The sequence below is a fragment of the Lepidochelys kempii genome, chromosome 2 (genome assembly GCF_965140285.1).
Source record: "Lepidochelys kempii isolate rLepKem1 chromosome 2, rLepKem1.hap1, whole genome shotgun sequence".
Classification (NCBI taxonomy): Eukaryota; Metazoa; Chordata; order Testudines; family Cheloniidae; genus Lepidochelys; species Lepidochelys kempii.
The window spans coordinates 172,701,350-172,716,071 of NC_136381.1; the positions used below are offsets into that span (position 1 = coordinate 172,701,350).

The following is a 14,722-nucleotide window of genomic DNA, read 5'->3' on the forward strand; positions in this document are numbered from 1 at the left end:
GCATTCTTCTCTAACAGCAGGGCAGCTCTCATTCTCGTGTCCTTGTGCTGCAGGGCTGCAGCGAGTGAGGGATCCATTCCTGCAGACCGAAGATGGACCGAAGATGGAGAGCTCACAGTACACAAACTGTTGACAGATGGTGCCAAATTCAGATGGAAGCACAGGGATTGCTGGGATGTGAAGCAATGCATCATGTGGCATTGGGACAGGATCCAGGATGCCCCACAACCCCCTTTGCCTTCCCACAACTCTTAGTGGCAGAAGAGGAAGATTTGCTCTGTGGGATAGCTGCCCAGAGTGCACCGTTTCTGTCATAAATATAGAGGGAAGGCTAACCACCTTTAAATCCCTCCTGGCCAGAGGAAAAACCCTTTCATCTGTGAACTCTAGGGTACAGATGTGGGGACCTGCATGAAAGACCCCCTAAGCTTATTCTTACCAGCTTAGGTTAAATGCTGCCACCACCAAAGTGTTACACAAAGAACAGGGGAAGTGCCCACTCGGAAATGTCTCCCAGCCAAAATATCCCGCCAAGCACTACACCCCCTTTTCTGGGGAAGGCTTGATAAAAATCCTCACCAATTTGCATAGGTGAACACAAACCCAAACTCTGTGATCTTAAGAACAATGAAAAAGCAATCAGGTTCTTAAAAGAGGATTTTAATTAAAGAAAAAGTAAAAGAATCACCTCTGTAAAATCAGGATGGTAAATACCTTACAGGGTAATCAGATTCAAAACATAGAGAATCCCTCTAGGCAAAATCTTAAGTTACAAAAAGACACAAAAACAGGAATATACATTCCATTCAGCACAACTTATTTTATCAGCCATTTAAACAAAACAGAATCTAACGCATATCTAGCTAGATTGCTTATTAACCCTTTACAGGAGTTCTGACCTGCATTCCTGCTCTGGTCCCGGCAAAAGCATCACACAGACCGAATGAACCCTTTGTTTCCCCCCCGGCTTTGAAAGTATCTTGTCTCCTCATTAGTCATTTTGGTCAGGTGCCAGTGAGGCTATCTTTAGCTTCTTAACCCTTTACAGGTGAAAGGGTTTTTCCTCTGGCCAGGAGGGATTTAAAGGTGGTTAGCCTTCCCTTTATATTTACGACAGCTCCGAATACTGCTGCAAGTGATGCAAGTGTGAACACGTTATTGTGCAGGCAGCTGACAGTGTGAACACACAACAGCGGTTTCCCTTCAGCGCTCTCTGAGAGGCTCTGTAACTGCTGGTGCTGTAACTCTGCCAGTGTAGACATACCCTGAGAAAATAAGTCACTTTGATCTCTAACACCCACATTTTCAAGCACAGAGGAGTGCATATCTTCCCAGATTCTGAGAAATGGCAGGTGATATTAATCCTGTGTCTCGGAATGGGCTCCGTATCAGAGGTTAGTGCAGCTCACCAGAACAAAACAATGCCTTCTTCTCTAAAGTATGTATATACCCATGTTAAAGTTGCCTCATTTACAGGGAAAAAACAGGTAAACCTCAAAGCCTTCCCTTTTCTGGGGTATAAACCAGAACCAAATTAAAATCTTCCCTTTTCCAGGGTATGATATAGGTAGTATAAGATTTTTCCTATCATGATCTACTCCTTTCCTTATTCTCTTTTTCATGCTTATCATCTGGGCCCTGTAGTTTAATAAGCCCCACCTGCATCTGCTCCCAAACTATTTAACCCAGTTTGTTCCATACGTCTGCTGACCTGACAGGGTAAAAAGCCCTCAACCTAGTTTACCCTATCAGTGCAACCCTAAAGGTGTATGGAAGCCTCCAAGGACCCAAATGGGTAGTTTACTCTCTCTCACTCAATGTAATGTTGGATTAACCCCATGAGAAGCTAGAGTTAGGCTAATTAATGCAAGGCTGGCACCCTTAACTGTGTTGGCATTTTCCAAATAGAGTATGGGAGAGGGTTTTATATCCCATCACCAAGTTCTAGAACAAATTGTAACAACCAGCCATATATGTTCAGGAAACATTCCAGGCACCACAAAATAGAAGCATTAAAGTCCAGAGGAAAAACTGACTGCAAATCTTACCTGATATCAGTTTATAGTTTGATAAATAAGAAACACCCTACCAAAACAGTTTGGTGAATAGTCTGTACATGTTACACAGTTGCTAAGGCTGTGACTCTTTACAAACATAAAAGTAACTTTCTGAAGAAATTCTGCCTCAGTGCAACCAAAGTGATTCTGAATCAGAGATGAGTGCATACTTGACTGTGAGCTTCAGGCAAATGATGCCATAATCCACTGACAAAGTTTTCCCCCTGCCGTTTTTTTACTGGCAGGTATCCATTTTGATCACCTCCTGGTGAATACAGTGACAGCTCCCATCCTTGATCTTTTGGCTTGGTTCCCAAGGAGCCCTCCTCTTGTTATATTTTATTCATGGTGCCTGCTGTGCTGGTTCCCTCACATTATAAACTAGGGGAGGGGATTAAAGAAGACAACATAAAATAAGGAAGTCAACTCTTTGGATGCCTTAAGTATGGACCAGCTATCTGAGATTCCTCGAGGGACCTGCTGGTCAATCTTCAAACATCCATCATTTAAATAACTAAAAAAACAACCAACAAACCCTGCCAGAGAAATGTTTCCCTTTCCCTCATTTTCTCAAATGTGGAGTTTCTCTCCAAAATTACAATGTACTAAGGTAGAGGAAGGGCAATATTCAATTCTACACTAATGACAGAATTAAGGTCCCGTATCTTACAACACATTAATGCTAGCAACAGGATTTATACCAGTAGAAAACCCAGAAATTTCCCCTTTCTGGTGGACATACAGCTTTTGTTTCTAGCCTTAGTAGCTCACAAATACTATGACATTATTATATACAATAAATCTACTTTGTGTACTCTTCTGAAGTTTTTAAAATGTATTTTCTGTTTCTAAGGCTTGGATAGCTGGAGTCATGGTACTAAGGGAGCTTGGCTATAAAGGCAAAAGAACATGTAAAACTGTGCCAAAACCATTTTTCAATACTTCCTAAATATTTCTCAGACAGTTTTTCTATAAAATTTGAGGCATTTGTACAATAAATGAAGCTGCGGTGTGGTATAAGGTTTTATTGGCACTTGTCTGGGATGATATGCCTATTTTATTTTTGGTTTGCCATTTGTAAGTTCTCAGTCTAACTGAAACAAATGGCAGTAAAGCTTTTATACCACACCATTTGATATTCTCCATATATTTTCACATATGTGACAGGAACTGAAAGCAGAACTATCTGATTAACATATATTTAAACAAAGAAAAGGATGTTTGGAAAACATTAACTGCTTCTCACAGGGCCTCTGTGAGGTACATAAATAGTATTGTGCTCATTTACAGAGAAATAAACTGAGGCACAGATAGGTGAAGTATTTGCCAGTGTCACACAGAAAATGAATTAGGACTGGAACTCAGGAATCTAGAGTCCTAGGCCCTCAGTCATACTCCTTCACTTATGTCCCAAATCCTGCCAACACTTATGCACATCCTTAATTTTATGCTCTTGAATAGCTCCATTGGCCATAGCTCCATTGAGCTCAGTGGATCTATTCATGTGCATACATTTAAGGATAGGCATATTGGAAATTTTAGGGCATTGGTAAGAAAGAAAGGATGCTCTTATGACTAGCTCACAAGACTTGGATTCAATAGATTTGGGACCAGTTATGCTATGTTGTAACGTGTATTCATATCTTTGTATGGAAGGCAATAATAGTAATATTTGGTATACCTATGACTATCACTGTTAGTAATAAAGCTATATAGTATCCAAAGGCTCAGATGTATATTTACCTGGAGAACTATGTCCCTTTCATTCCGTGTGACATTAACACTGTGTGGCTGTCCATTTGCCATGTTTCTGTGGTCTACATCAATGTTATATGGCTCTCTAGTGCCTCCAAGGTTGTATCGAATCTGTAAGCTTCCTATAGAAAGAAATGTACAACATTTTTAGCTATTTATACCTTTATTTCCCAGAGCTTTTTTCCCCCCTCTTCATTTCACTTTTTACTTGTGACCTCCATCATTTCATATTTAAATCGCTCTTGGAGTTGAGCTCTGCTGCAGAAGAATTTAAATAGGAAGAGTCAGTGCCTGATCATTTAAACCTAGTGGGGTGGTAATTGTTTCCAGTTTACAACCATAAACCAGATAGTGACCAGCATCTCAAACCAAAGCAGCTGCAAACAGTACTAACTAAAAAATAAACAAGTCAGAATTATACATGGAATGGTATGAAAGTGACTTATAAATGTTAACATATAAAGCAAGACTGTTCTGTTGAGATTGTTATCCTTGCCCGAATAAAATTTTTAAAGCTAAATACAGAAACAAAAGAATAAGAGTTTTATTTGGTAGAGGGAATAAGGATTTCCATCAATAAATTAAGGATACTTATGTAATAATTATATCATCTGATTTATGGCAGATTAATATTGAAATTATATGTGAACACAAAAGGCTTTCTTTCAATCCCATTTAGTTCTTGTTTATGGGTCAGGTGTCCTTGGGGTGTTTTGAAGGACTCTGAAGGAAAACTTTTAGTATTTGACGCAAAAGGGTTTTGACAAATGGGTGCTTCAAGTTAGGTTGCTAAGCAGAGGTGGTCAACATTTTTTCATCGCAGCTCTTTTTCAAAGGAGAATTGTTTTTCTGAAACAACATTTTTTTGCAGAAAATTTCAATATTTCATCAGAAAACTGAATGCCCTCACACCAAAAAGTTTTCAGTTTTTAGCCAAACCCCAAAATATTCTGATTCAAAATGATGTGGTTATACGCCATGGGAGCTGTAGTTCAAATATGTTATGCTTTCATTCTCTCTGGCTAGAGCTTACTTCTCTCATGATGCACTGTGGCCAGGGATTCCTATGATGCATTCTCTCCCCTCACCAAGAGAGGAAAAGTTTGTGCATGTTTAAAGATATAGTTTGGCCAAAGGGCCCAGCACACAGAAGAGAATAGGAGCATGAGGCATTTGAATTACAATTCCCATAAAACATGGAAGCCCCATTTTGAATCAAAATATTTTCTTTTTTGATATTTCAACAAAAAGTCAGAATTTTATACTTCCCTACCACCTCTCTCTATGTCTAGCAAGCTCTACTTCTAAGTACCTATTTAGACATCTAAATAGGTAGCCTGATTTTCAGAAGTGCTACGCACCCAACAGTTTCCACTGACTTCCAAAGACATTACCGCGTGAGGTCAACACTTCTGAAAATTAGGCCACTTATTTAGAGGCCTAAAAGTGGATTTAGGTGTGGATTTAAAGCAACCTTTACTGAAAACATTGACTATATGGTTCTAATCTTATATTTGAGTTATAATTCTGCTGGAAAGGTTCCATCTGTATTTATTGATGTAATATGTATAGCATTAGAATTAAATGATAAATATGGCTCCAATCCTGCAATTTACAATGTGTGGGCAGAGGCATACATCTGCACATAGTCCCACTGAAGCCAAAGGGTTCTGCAAAGGTGCAGCTGTCTGCCTATGTATTGTAAATGTGAGGACTGGGGCTTATATTAAAAAGATACAAGTGCATTTGTGAGCTTTGATGGGCTCTTTATAAACCACAAAAGCCAGGACTATTTTAAAATTCTATATAATGCAGCAGTCCAAATGCAAACTGGAAAAAAAAAGTTCCATCTTGTCCATATGCACCGCTCCTCTTCTCAGAAATACCACTCACTGCCTCCCTGATCTTCCCTTCCCAACAATGATAAGCTGCACTAAACATCTGAGAATGAGTTGATATTGTGGCTGCTTACAATTAAGTGGCACTGACAAACATTGCTTAGAGCTTGATCCTGGAAACACTCTGGCATGTGAATAAAGTAACTCACAAACCTAAGAGTGTGCAGGATCAAGCCATGGACTTTCACTGTATTCTTTTTGATTATGTAACAAACTAATTTTGGGGTTGGGGTGGGAGGGGCAACAGCAACAGAGGATATCACAGTGCTATAAAAAAAGAGCTAAATTCATAAAGAAATTTAGGCGTGATGACACTCATAATCACCACACCTAACTTTTAGTAGCCTAGAAAACCACTGGGATTCACAAAGCCTGGGTTAGGCGCCTACGCTCCCTATACAATGAATGAGGAGAGACAGAAGCCTCAGAACAGGACTAAAAAAGCCAGCATGCTAGGAGGCTCCTCACCTAAGCTAACCAATGGGAGGTGCCAAGCCAAGGGGAATGTTCTAAGCCCTGCCTCCTCTCTTGGAGATAGGCGCCTCCCTCTGCTTGGGATTCTCAGCTGCAAACCATCTCTTGGCAGTATGATCTAAATCCAACCCTATGGGCCTGACTTTCCACTCTGTTACACCAGTTGCATGTGACTCCATTGACTTGAAAAGAGTTATACCAGCGTAAAGCTAGTGCAATAAAATACAGAATCAGGCCTTGTGTCTCCTGCTTTGAATTTACATGGCTGTAGAGATCTTCTCATTAGCTCATGGCTTTTGCTTTGGCTATTGTGTGCCAATTTTTTTTTTATCAGTAGTAACTTCAGTGGAGAAAGCTCAGAATGATCACTTACCAGATGGCTTGACAAGCACCGCCATGTAGTCCTGGGTGTAAGAGCTGATGTACAGGAGGACACAAGGGGACTTGGTGGTACTGAAGCTGAAACTGAGCACCTCCTTATTCAAGCTGAGGTCTGAAACAGTGTTATCATGGTCTGTAGAGCTCAACATAGTTCGGCTGACTAAGTCTTTCACACTGATCCCTGGGGACTGGAAATTATATCGGAGCCACATCCCCTCTTCAAAAAATGCTCCAACATCTTGAAAACAATAACAGGAAGAGTGGTAAAGGAGAAAGTGAATGTGCTGAGACATTATTTGAAAAATAACAGGAATAAATAGCAATAAGTAAGTTATTATTATTGAATTTAATTGGTGCACCTTTAGATGTCTATCTAGGATGAAGAAATGAAGCACCTTGCAACCATTAACAAATCGATCCTCATAACTTCCCTAAGAGGAAGGAAAGTACTATCCCCATTTTATAGATGGAGAAATGAATACATAGAGAGGTAACCTAACTTGCCCAAGGTTACACAGAAAGCCTGTAGGACATCTGGGAATTAAACCCAATTGCCTGAGTCCTGGGTTCAGTCCCTTGCCCACCAGACCACTCTTGCTCTCATACCCATCAGACTACCATGTTTATAATGTTTAGAAAGAGCAGATAGAAGGATTAAGAGTGACAAGAAAACAGTTAAAAAGAAAAAGGAAAGTGTAGGCTGAACCAAGAATAAATTCTGAAAGGTGAGTTCTACTGGATTGTGGAATAATCTTATAGGGATTGTTGAACGCTCCAGCACTTGAGAGATTTAAAATGGGATTGGACAAAGAACTGAAAAACCATCTACTGATGGGGCAAGTCTACATTGAAAAGGCTGAGGGGTATTTACCAACTTTAACTTCTAAGAACTTGTGTTTTTGCACTGAGGTGGCTGAGGGAAAGAAGGGAGCTCTTTTCCCTCTAATGTCCCTAGCAGGAGGCAGGCACAATGGGGCTATTTGTGGTCCTGAAGAATCATCAGAGAAGTTCAACATGCCAAAGATGATGTGAACTGGTCAGTAGGGCATATAGCTAGGGCTCCTTTCCCTTGAGCAATCTGCTAGCATTTAGAGGCTAATGGTGGGTGAAGAGCACATTGTACTCTTTTGTGTGTGGGAGGAGGGGCGGGGGGGTGCACATATGAGCATTCTTCCCTCAATGCCTTGGAGACATCCTGTGAGCAGAATGCCTCCCGTTAGGCACTACACTTCTATACCCTTCTCAATGTAGCTATGGTTCCCAAAGTCAGAATTTAGCCAAAAGAGGACAGCAATCATATCAATAACATTTAGAGAAACAAAATAATTAAAACATTAAAATCAAATCAGCATTTAGACCAAGTAATTAAAGCCAGGCCTTTGTGAACTTTCATATTCAAAAGAGAAGCTGCCTCTGCTCATTTCTACCAATAACGCTGCACAATCTTAAAAATGTCTTACAAGACAATAATTCAGCATTAAGGCCCTTCCACCCTGCCACTACCCTAATATTATTTACTACCTCATATCAAGAGAATAGATAAAGATAGATCAAGCATAAGAAACACTAAACAGATCAGAGGGTCCTAGTGGAGAGAAAACACAGTAAAGAAAGAACAGGAGCAAAGAACATTTAAAACCTTTTCGTCCTACTAAGCATTCAAATGAAATATGTAAATAACTGATTTGATGTTAACAATTATAAAATAACTTATTAAGCTAATGATAACATTGTGACTTTTCTCACATCTATTATATTTCTGATACACATTGCCAGAGTCTTTGTCACTGGTGGAAGGGAGTATCCCAGAAAATTGCTGTTGAATGCACAAGTAATTACTATTGGCCAGGTTCTGTTGCTAGCCATATTCTGCAGAATAGTACCTTACTCCATGAGTAGTCTCGTTGTGTAGTTGCTACTCAGGAAATTCAGAGGATATTTCAACATTTGTTTTTGTCTTGAAACAAAATGAAAAGTTGAAATATCAAAACGTTTCATGGAATAAAAATCCCAAAATTTGATTGGTAAAATGTCAAAACGTTTCATATTGAGGCAGTTTGACATTAATTTGCATGCACTTGAAAAGTCATGATGCCTCATGAGAGTTGTCATTTGGATGCTGCATACCCCCTGTAGGGAGCCAGGGTGGCTTCCCTTCAAACCAGAGGGTAAAGAGTCACTCTCTCAGCCTGAGTGTGCAGGGCCAGACCAAGCTTACTCCAACCCCCAGAAGGGGAGGAGTGGAACAGGAAGTACAAAGGGTGGGACCCTTAGCCCAGTCAGGGCAGCACCAGGGAGGGAGACAGACACAGACTGCTGGCTGTTCCCTTCAGACCCTGCTGCCAAGCCAGGGGAGGCCCTGGGCCAGGAGAAACCTGACCTGGAGGAAGGACTGGGGCTACCAGCCGCCAAGTACGTGGAGGAACTGGAGGAGCCAGGCAGTAAGCCGGGCCAGTGTGAGCCTGACGCAGAGGGGGAGCTGAAGCTGCCAGCAGCTGAATACCCTGATGAGCTGGAGGGACCAGAGGGACCCACTCGAGAGACCGGGTAGGAAGTAGCCCAGGGGCAGAACAGCACAGTGCGGTGGGTCTATTTGGTCAGCGTGTTGCTTGCGGATGGCTCCCCGCTGACCCAGCGGCGGGACCCTCTCCTCCGGCCACTGTAAGGGCCCTGGGCTGGAACGCAATGGAATTGGGTGGGCCTGCGTTCCCCTACCCTGGCCAACCCGCCTTGGGTAGCAGAATCCCGACAACGCCACTGACTCGAGCCGGCGCCCCACCTGCCTGAAGGGCACGCCACTGACGCTGGCTGGCGCACCTCTCTCCGCTAATTCCCTAGTGACAGAAAGGTGTGACCAAGGCCTGCCACTGAGCCAGTAGCTCCCCACGGCCCCGCAGCGGCTCGGTGGACCAATTGAACGCTGTCACACCCGCATTTCCCCCTATCGGTTGGTTGGGCTGTATCTCCCACTGCACTCTTTCTCTCTGGCAGAGCTGCTGCCATACATTGTGGGGGCCCCAGTACCACAGTGTATCATGGGAGATAGAGTGGCTAGGGAGCCTGGTCCATAGAAGAGAATGTGGGCATGAGGCATTCAGACTGAGGCATCAAGATGGCTCAGGCAGACAAACATTGTTTAATTGACCCGAAACGGAACCTTTTCATTTTAATTTTCCCAAAAGACCATTTTTTTTGGTGGGAAAATAGACATTTTCCCCATATTTTCCATCGAAAGAAATGGAAAATTCTCAACCACGTCTGATATATTTAATAGTACACTCCCACCTATTTCATACTTAAAACACATAATCCAAGACTAACATTGTTACAGAATACAGTGAAGGCTGACTTCAGAAAATACTCAAGGGAATGAAAAAACAATTGCCTACGGCTTGTAGAGAAACATAGCCATATGCAGTATATAGAGTGATACCCGGGATAGTTACTTAAAACTGTAGCTTGCCTAATAATACTGAGCTGTTGTACAGGCTTCAGTATTCAAGGTAACATTGAAAAAAAGCAATTTCTTTCCAGAGTTTTATTAACAAAAACATGGGCCATACTTTATGTTAAGGACACTGTCACAGGGTGGTCTGAGAGTCCTTTCAGGCCTTAATTACAGACCACACTACTTCAGGTCTCCTTTACTACTAGCCTGTTTTATTTTGTTGTTCCAGCAGGCCTCTGCCTATAGTGCTATTTACAAGCCCTAGCCAGTGTCCCCACTCGCTTCCGAGGAAGGGAAGAGAGCACACAGACATCCTGCCTGCTTCTGGCACTCCACTCCAAGGCTGCCATCTTCCCAATTTATATGCATCCAGCTACTGGGGTTTCTTCTCCTTCTAATTAGTCCCTCAGCTGTAGTTCTACTCAGTTGATTGACCTTCCAATTAGGTCTCAATTAACCTATATTGGTGGGGTTTTGATGATAGCATGGTGAGTCTGCTCCTGACTCAGAACAACCTATCACAGAGCCATGTATAAATAGTTTATAAAGGGTAATAGATATTATAAGTATGTTATAGACATTTGTAATATGTGTTAAATATGGCTATAAGCCAAGCTTATCAGCAACATTACTGACTATTGAACTCTATAAAATATGAGTTGAAAGCCATTTATTAAAACAACTATCATTTATTAACCCTTTATATACTATTTATACATGTATGCTTTATATAAAGAGACATCAGATTACCATCGAAACTGCTAAAATGTCAATATACTATACTATTTAAATAGAATTTCATTTTATATAGCTCCTTCCATATTTGAAGTATCTCAATGTCCTTTACACAATTATAAGCAAATACTAGTAGCAAAACAGAAGTGTAACCAAATACTGATTTTACAAAATATGCAGTAATATTTGCCTGGTATTGGAGGGTAGGAATGTGCCCTTAGCGAAAGGCAAGGTAGCTAAGATGTAAGAAAGGGGTTACATTACCAGAGATTTCATTGATGCCCCTTTCCAGTGTCTTGCTAAGCACTAGAAAAGATTTGTCTTCCTGTTACTTTATAACGATTTTCCAAGAATTGATATATTATATTGAGAAGTGACACTGCAGCCACATAAAACAATTGTCCAAGCTGTGATCTCACAGTCCTAGAAATGATGTAGAGCCACTGTGATAGATTTAGAGCTGTCATTTCTTAGGAGAAATTTTAAATCACCTCCAGATAGTTATGGGAAAGGCAATTTAGTTTAACATCTTTGTTTTTCACTAGACCCAATTTTTATGCTCGTTTGGATTAATAATTAAGAGGACTATTGTGCAAACACCTACCATCAAGTTTAGTGCTTACTCCTGTGAGTTAGTAGTATTGAAAATAGTGGGACTGCTTATAGTATTAAGTACTATGTACAGTAGTAAATGTCTGCAGGATTTGCCCCAAAATAGTGTCTTATGTAAATGTTAACAAATAACTGAATGATAGTTCTGTGTTACATCATTGTCTAGATGATGCTGATGCAGAAAGGCTACTTGCATGTGTGGTTGTTTTTTCAGTCGTGGGTGAAATGATACATGTATGTACAGGGCGAAAATCTGCTCTCAGTTACCCTGGTGTCAATTTAAGGCTCCCTGCAAAAACCCACATGGCTGCTACCTTATTATCCTTGAAATCCATCCTTATAACTCATCTTGCTTAGAAAAAAACATATTAGTTGGCAGGTGGTGAGCCAATATTACTGCTATTGTTTGGCTTTTTACATCTATTAATTGTGCACACAGCTCATCTGTAAAACTGTTTTTTCCTTTTCCCTCCCAGTCTGTTTGCTTTACCTGCTTCTTATGTCTTATCTTTTAGACAGCAAGGTCTCTGGGGCAGGGATAGACTTTTACTACATCTCTGCCAGTGCCTAGCACAATGGGGCTCCCTGGCTGGGAATACCAGCTCTCCCCTGCCCACCTTCTCACCAATGTGGGCTGAACCAGCATGCAAAAAACAAACAAAAAAATCTTTCATGGTTCATGTGACATTTCTGAGACTAACCTTGCCTATATTACAGTCTAAAACCTGCAAAATAAATGGAATGTTCTTGAAAGTAACTTCAGGTAAGGACACATAAATAATTACCAGAATAGCTGAATAATTATAAATGTACCATATATTGCAGCATACCCTAAAATCTGCCTCACATTTGCCTTTAAGAATCTTCGGGATACAGTTTACTCTGGATAGATCAGGACTTTTGTAGCAATTTATACATTTTGGGCTTGATCCTGCAAGGTGCTGAGTGCCCTGAGCTCAGGTTCCAGTTCAGCAAAGCATTTAAACACATGCTAAAGTCAACGGGATTTAAGCACACAACTAAATAGCCATCCTTTAAGGGCTTTGCTGAATAGGGATGTACTGATTGACTACAAAGGTAGGTGAGGGTGCTCAGAAGTGGGCCCATTATTTTTCTGTTAAAATATCAAAATCCAAAGGCAGATCATTTTTTCTAAATTGTACTCAGTTATGACTTTGAAATACTGATTGCTGATCAACGAGGAAATTATCTACCGGGAGAACACCAAACACTGATCACATTGAGGGTTTTTTTAAATAGGAGGTATCTAAGTCTCTGATCCATGGAAAACATTTAAGAATGAGTGTAACGCACTATTGTCTGAATGGATATTTTCCTGAATCTGCACCTAAATAGGGAATGACATTTTTTGTTTAGGAAAAATAGTGATTAAAGTAAAAGACAACTCCTTGTTGATGAGGTGTAGAGGAGATTCCATCTACCCACTGTTGCCCTCTTTTGGAACATGTTAGATGAGATATCTGAAAAGAAGAGATCCAGGAGACAAAATATGGTAAAGGGTTACTGTGTACACTGTCCTTTCGAAACAAAAGCTTCAAGGAAGAGATCATGGCAGTAGTAGATCAGTTTTCTTTGGCTAGTGGCACATATTTCCAAACCAATATGCAGTGCAGTCACGCTCTGTTGACAGTCATAGCAAAAACATAAATAAAAGAAGTTTGGATTAGCTGTCTGGAAAAGCACTAGATAGGATTTGTGAAACAACAGAAGCAATTTTACCAAGCCAGAAGTATACTCTCAATATGAACCATATACCTTTTGCAAATCTACTCTCCCATTTAAAAAAGGGATGAAACAAAACCTCCATGCAAAACACAGATAGATTTAGAACTGACAAACTTATTCTGAGGTTCAAAATAGTTCCACCAACTCCCTACCCTCACTCTCAACCGATTATTTTCATTTTGGCACAATCCAGTTCCAATCAGACCCAGAGGTGTTGAAAATTTTGATAAAAGCTGTTCTTGTGCTATTTCCACCTGGACCACAGGCAGGAATTACCATAAATCTCAAAAGAAAGCAAGTTGTCATGAGATTTCCACTCTAATGTTGCAGACTGATTCTTCTCTCCTACTGGTTTTACATCAGTGAAACTCCACTGACTTCTCTTTCCTTCTCATGCATCATCACAAGTAATTAAGATTCCGCAGGTCAAATGCTACCCTCAGTTATACCCGCAACCTGACTGTCTTCAAAGTGTGATCTTAATGACAACTGTAAAAGGCCATTGCCATCAATGGGTTTTTACAGGTCAGGTGTAGAGAACAGAACTTCATACACAATTCTGTCAGTGATGCACAAAAACGCTACAGAACCCAGATCCTTCTGCAAGAGCTGAGTTGCCTCTGTGCTGTTAACAGCAGTAAAAAAATTGGGTAAACTTACTGTAACCACTCAGATAAGCAGATAGGACTCTGCATGAATACAAGAAGCAGATCTGTTGAGTAAAAAATGCCATTTTCATATAGTTACTGAGATGTAGTGCACTTAAAGACAGGATCTCTCTATGGCACTGGCACTAGGACAGGCATCACTGTCATCTGATGGACTTCCAAATGAGTTCCAAACTGGGTTGTGATCTCCTTCCCCTATCCAAAAGAATTCTGGTTACTTCTGTGGGCTTAGTGTGTCTTAATAAAGCCTCATATGTTTTCTGCTGATTAGCATGACAGCTATGTTGTTAAGGGGCTTGTTTCTGGTGATGTGGTATAATTGTGCATTAAGGATGAAATCCTAGCCCTATGTAAGCCAATGCTAAAACTCCATAACTTCAACTGGGACAGATCTTTACAATGGTTGTGGGACTACATCATGACAATGAACATTATGCTATCTGCACCACAGAAGGACACATGAAAAATTGCAGCAACAATGGATGTTTGTCTCTCTACTTCAGAAACCTCAGCTGAAATACAGGCTTATAGCTGGAAGCCATGTCCAGTGCTGAGGCTGCAAGCTTTTTCCTGCCCACAGGTACATAAGTATAATTATTCTTTTACACTGCCTGCCAATTATCAGATATTCAACCCCCTTTTTTTACTTGATTGGATTATTAGAGCAAGACATCTCATGACGATGTTTCCAACCAAGGGCATACACCACTAAATATCCATCCTTTAAGGGCTTTGCCTTATGGCTCGTGCACAGATTTTTAAGTGACCTAACAAAGCCTCTTTCCTTGTCAATCGTCCTTTTTTATGTTTCTCAACTCTGTCCCCTCTCCATCAGTACAGAGTATGAACTACCTACAGGAAGTATGTCAGGAAGGGCTTGTACTACCAGAAGTGCTAGACAGCACCAGAAATTGCAACTACTGCCAGACCGTGGTCACAAAGACTGTA

The 14,722-nt window shown here is 40.8% G+C and overlaps 1 protein-coding gene across 6 annotated transcripts in view; it reads right to left on the bottom strand.

The window, feature by feature from the left end:
* Positions 1–14,722, bottom strand: part of CNTNAP2 (contactin associated protein 2) — a 1,669,434-nt gene that overhangs the window by 107,277 nt on the left and 1,547,435 nt on the right. For 5 of the 6 annotated variants that reach the window (XM_073332778.2, XM_078851686.1, XM_073332785.2 and 2 more), the window contains exons 19-20: positions 6,558–6,803; positions 3,801–3,934 (exon numbers count right to left, since the gene is read on the bottom strand). In XM_073332778.2, the coding sequence (XP_073188879.1) occupies positions 3,801–3,934; positions 6,558–6,803 (380 nt within the window). Of the gene's footprint in view, positions 1–291; positions 2,439–3,800; positions 3,935–6,557; positions 6,804–14,722 lie in introns of those variants that run through there. The other variant, XM_073332792.2, reaches the window with a different exon arrangement.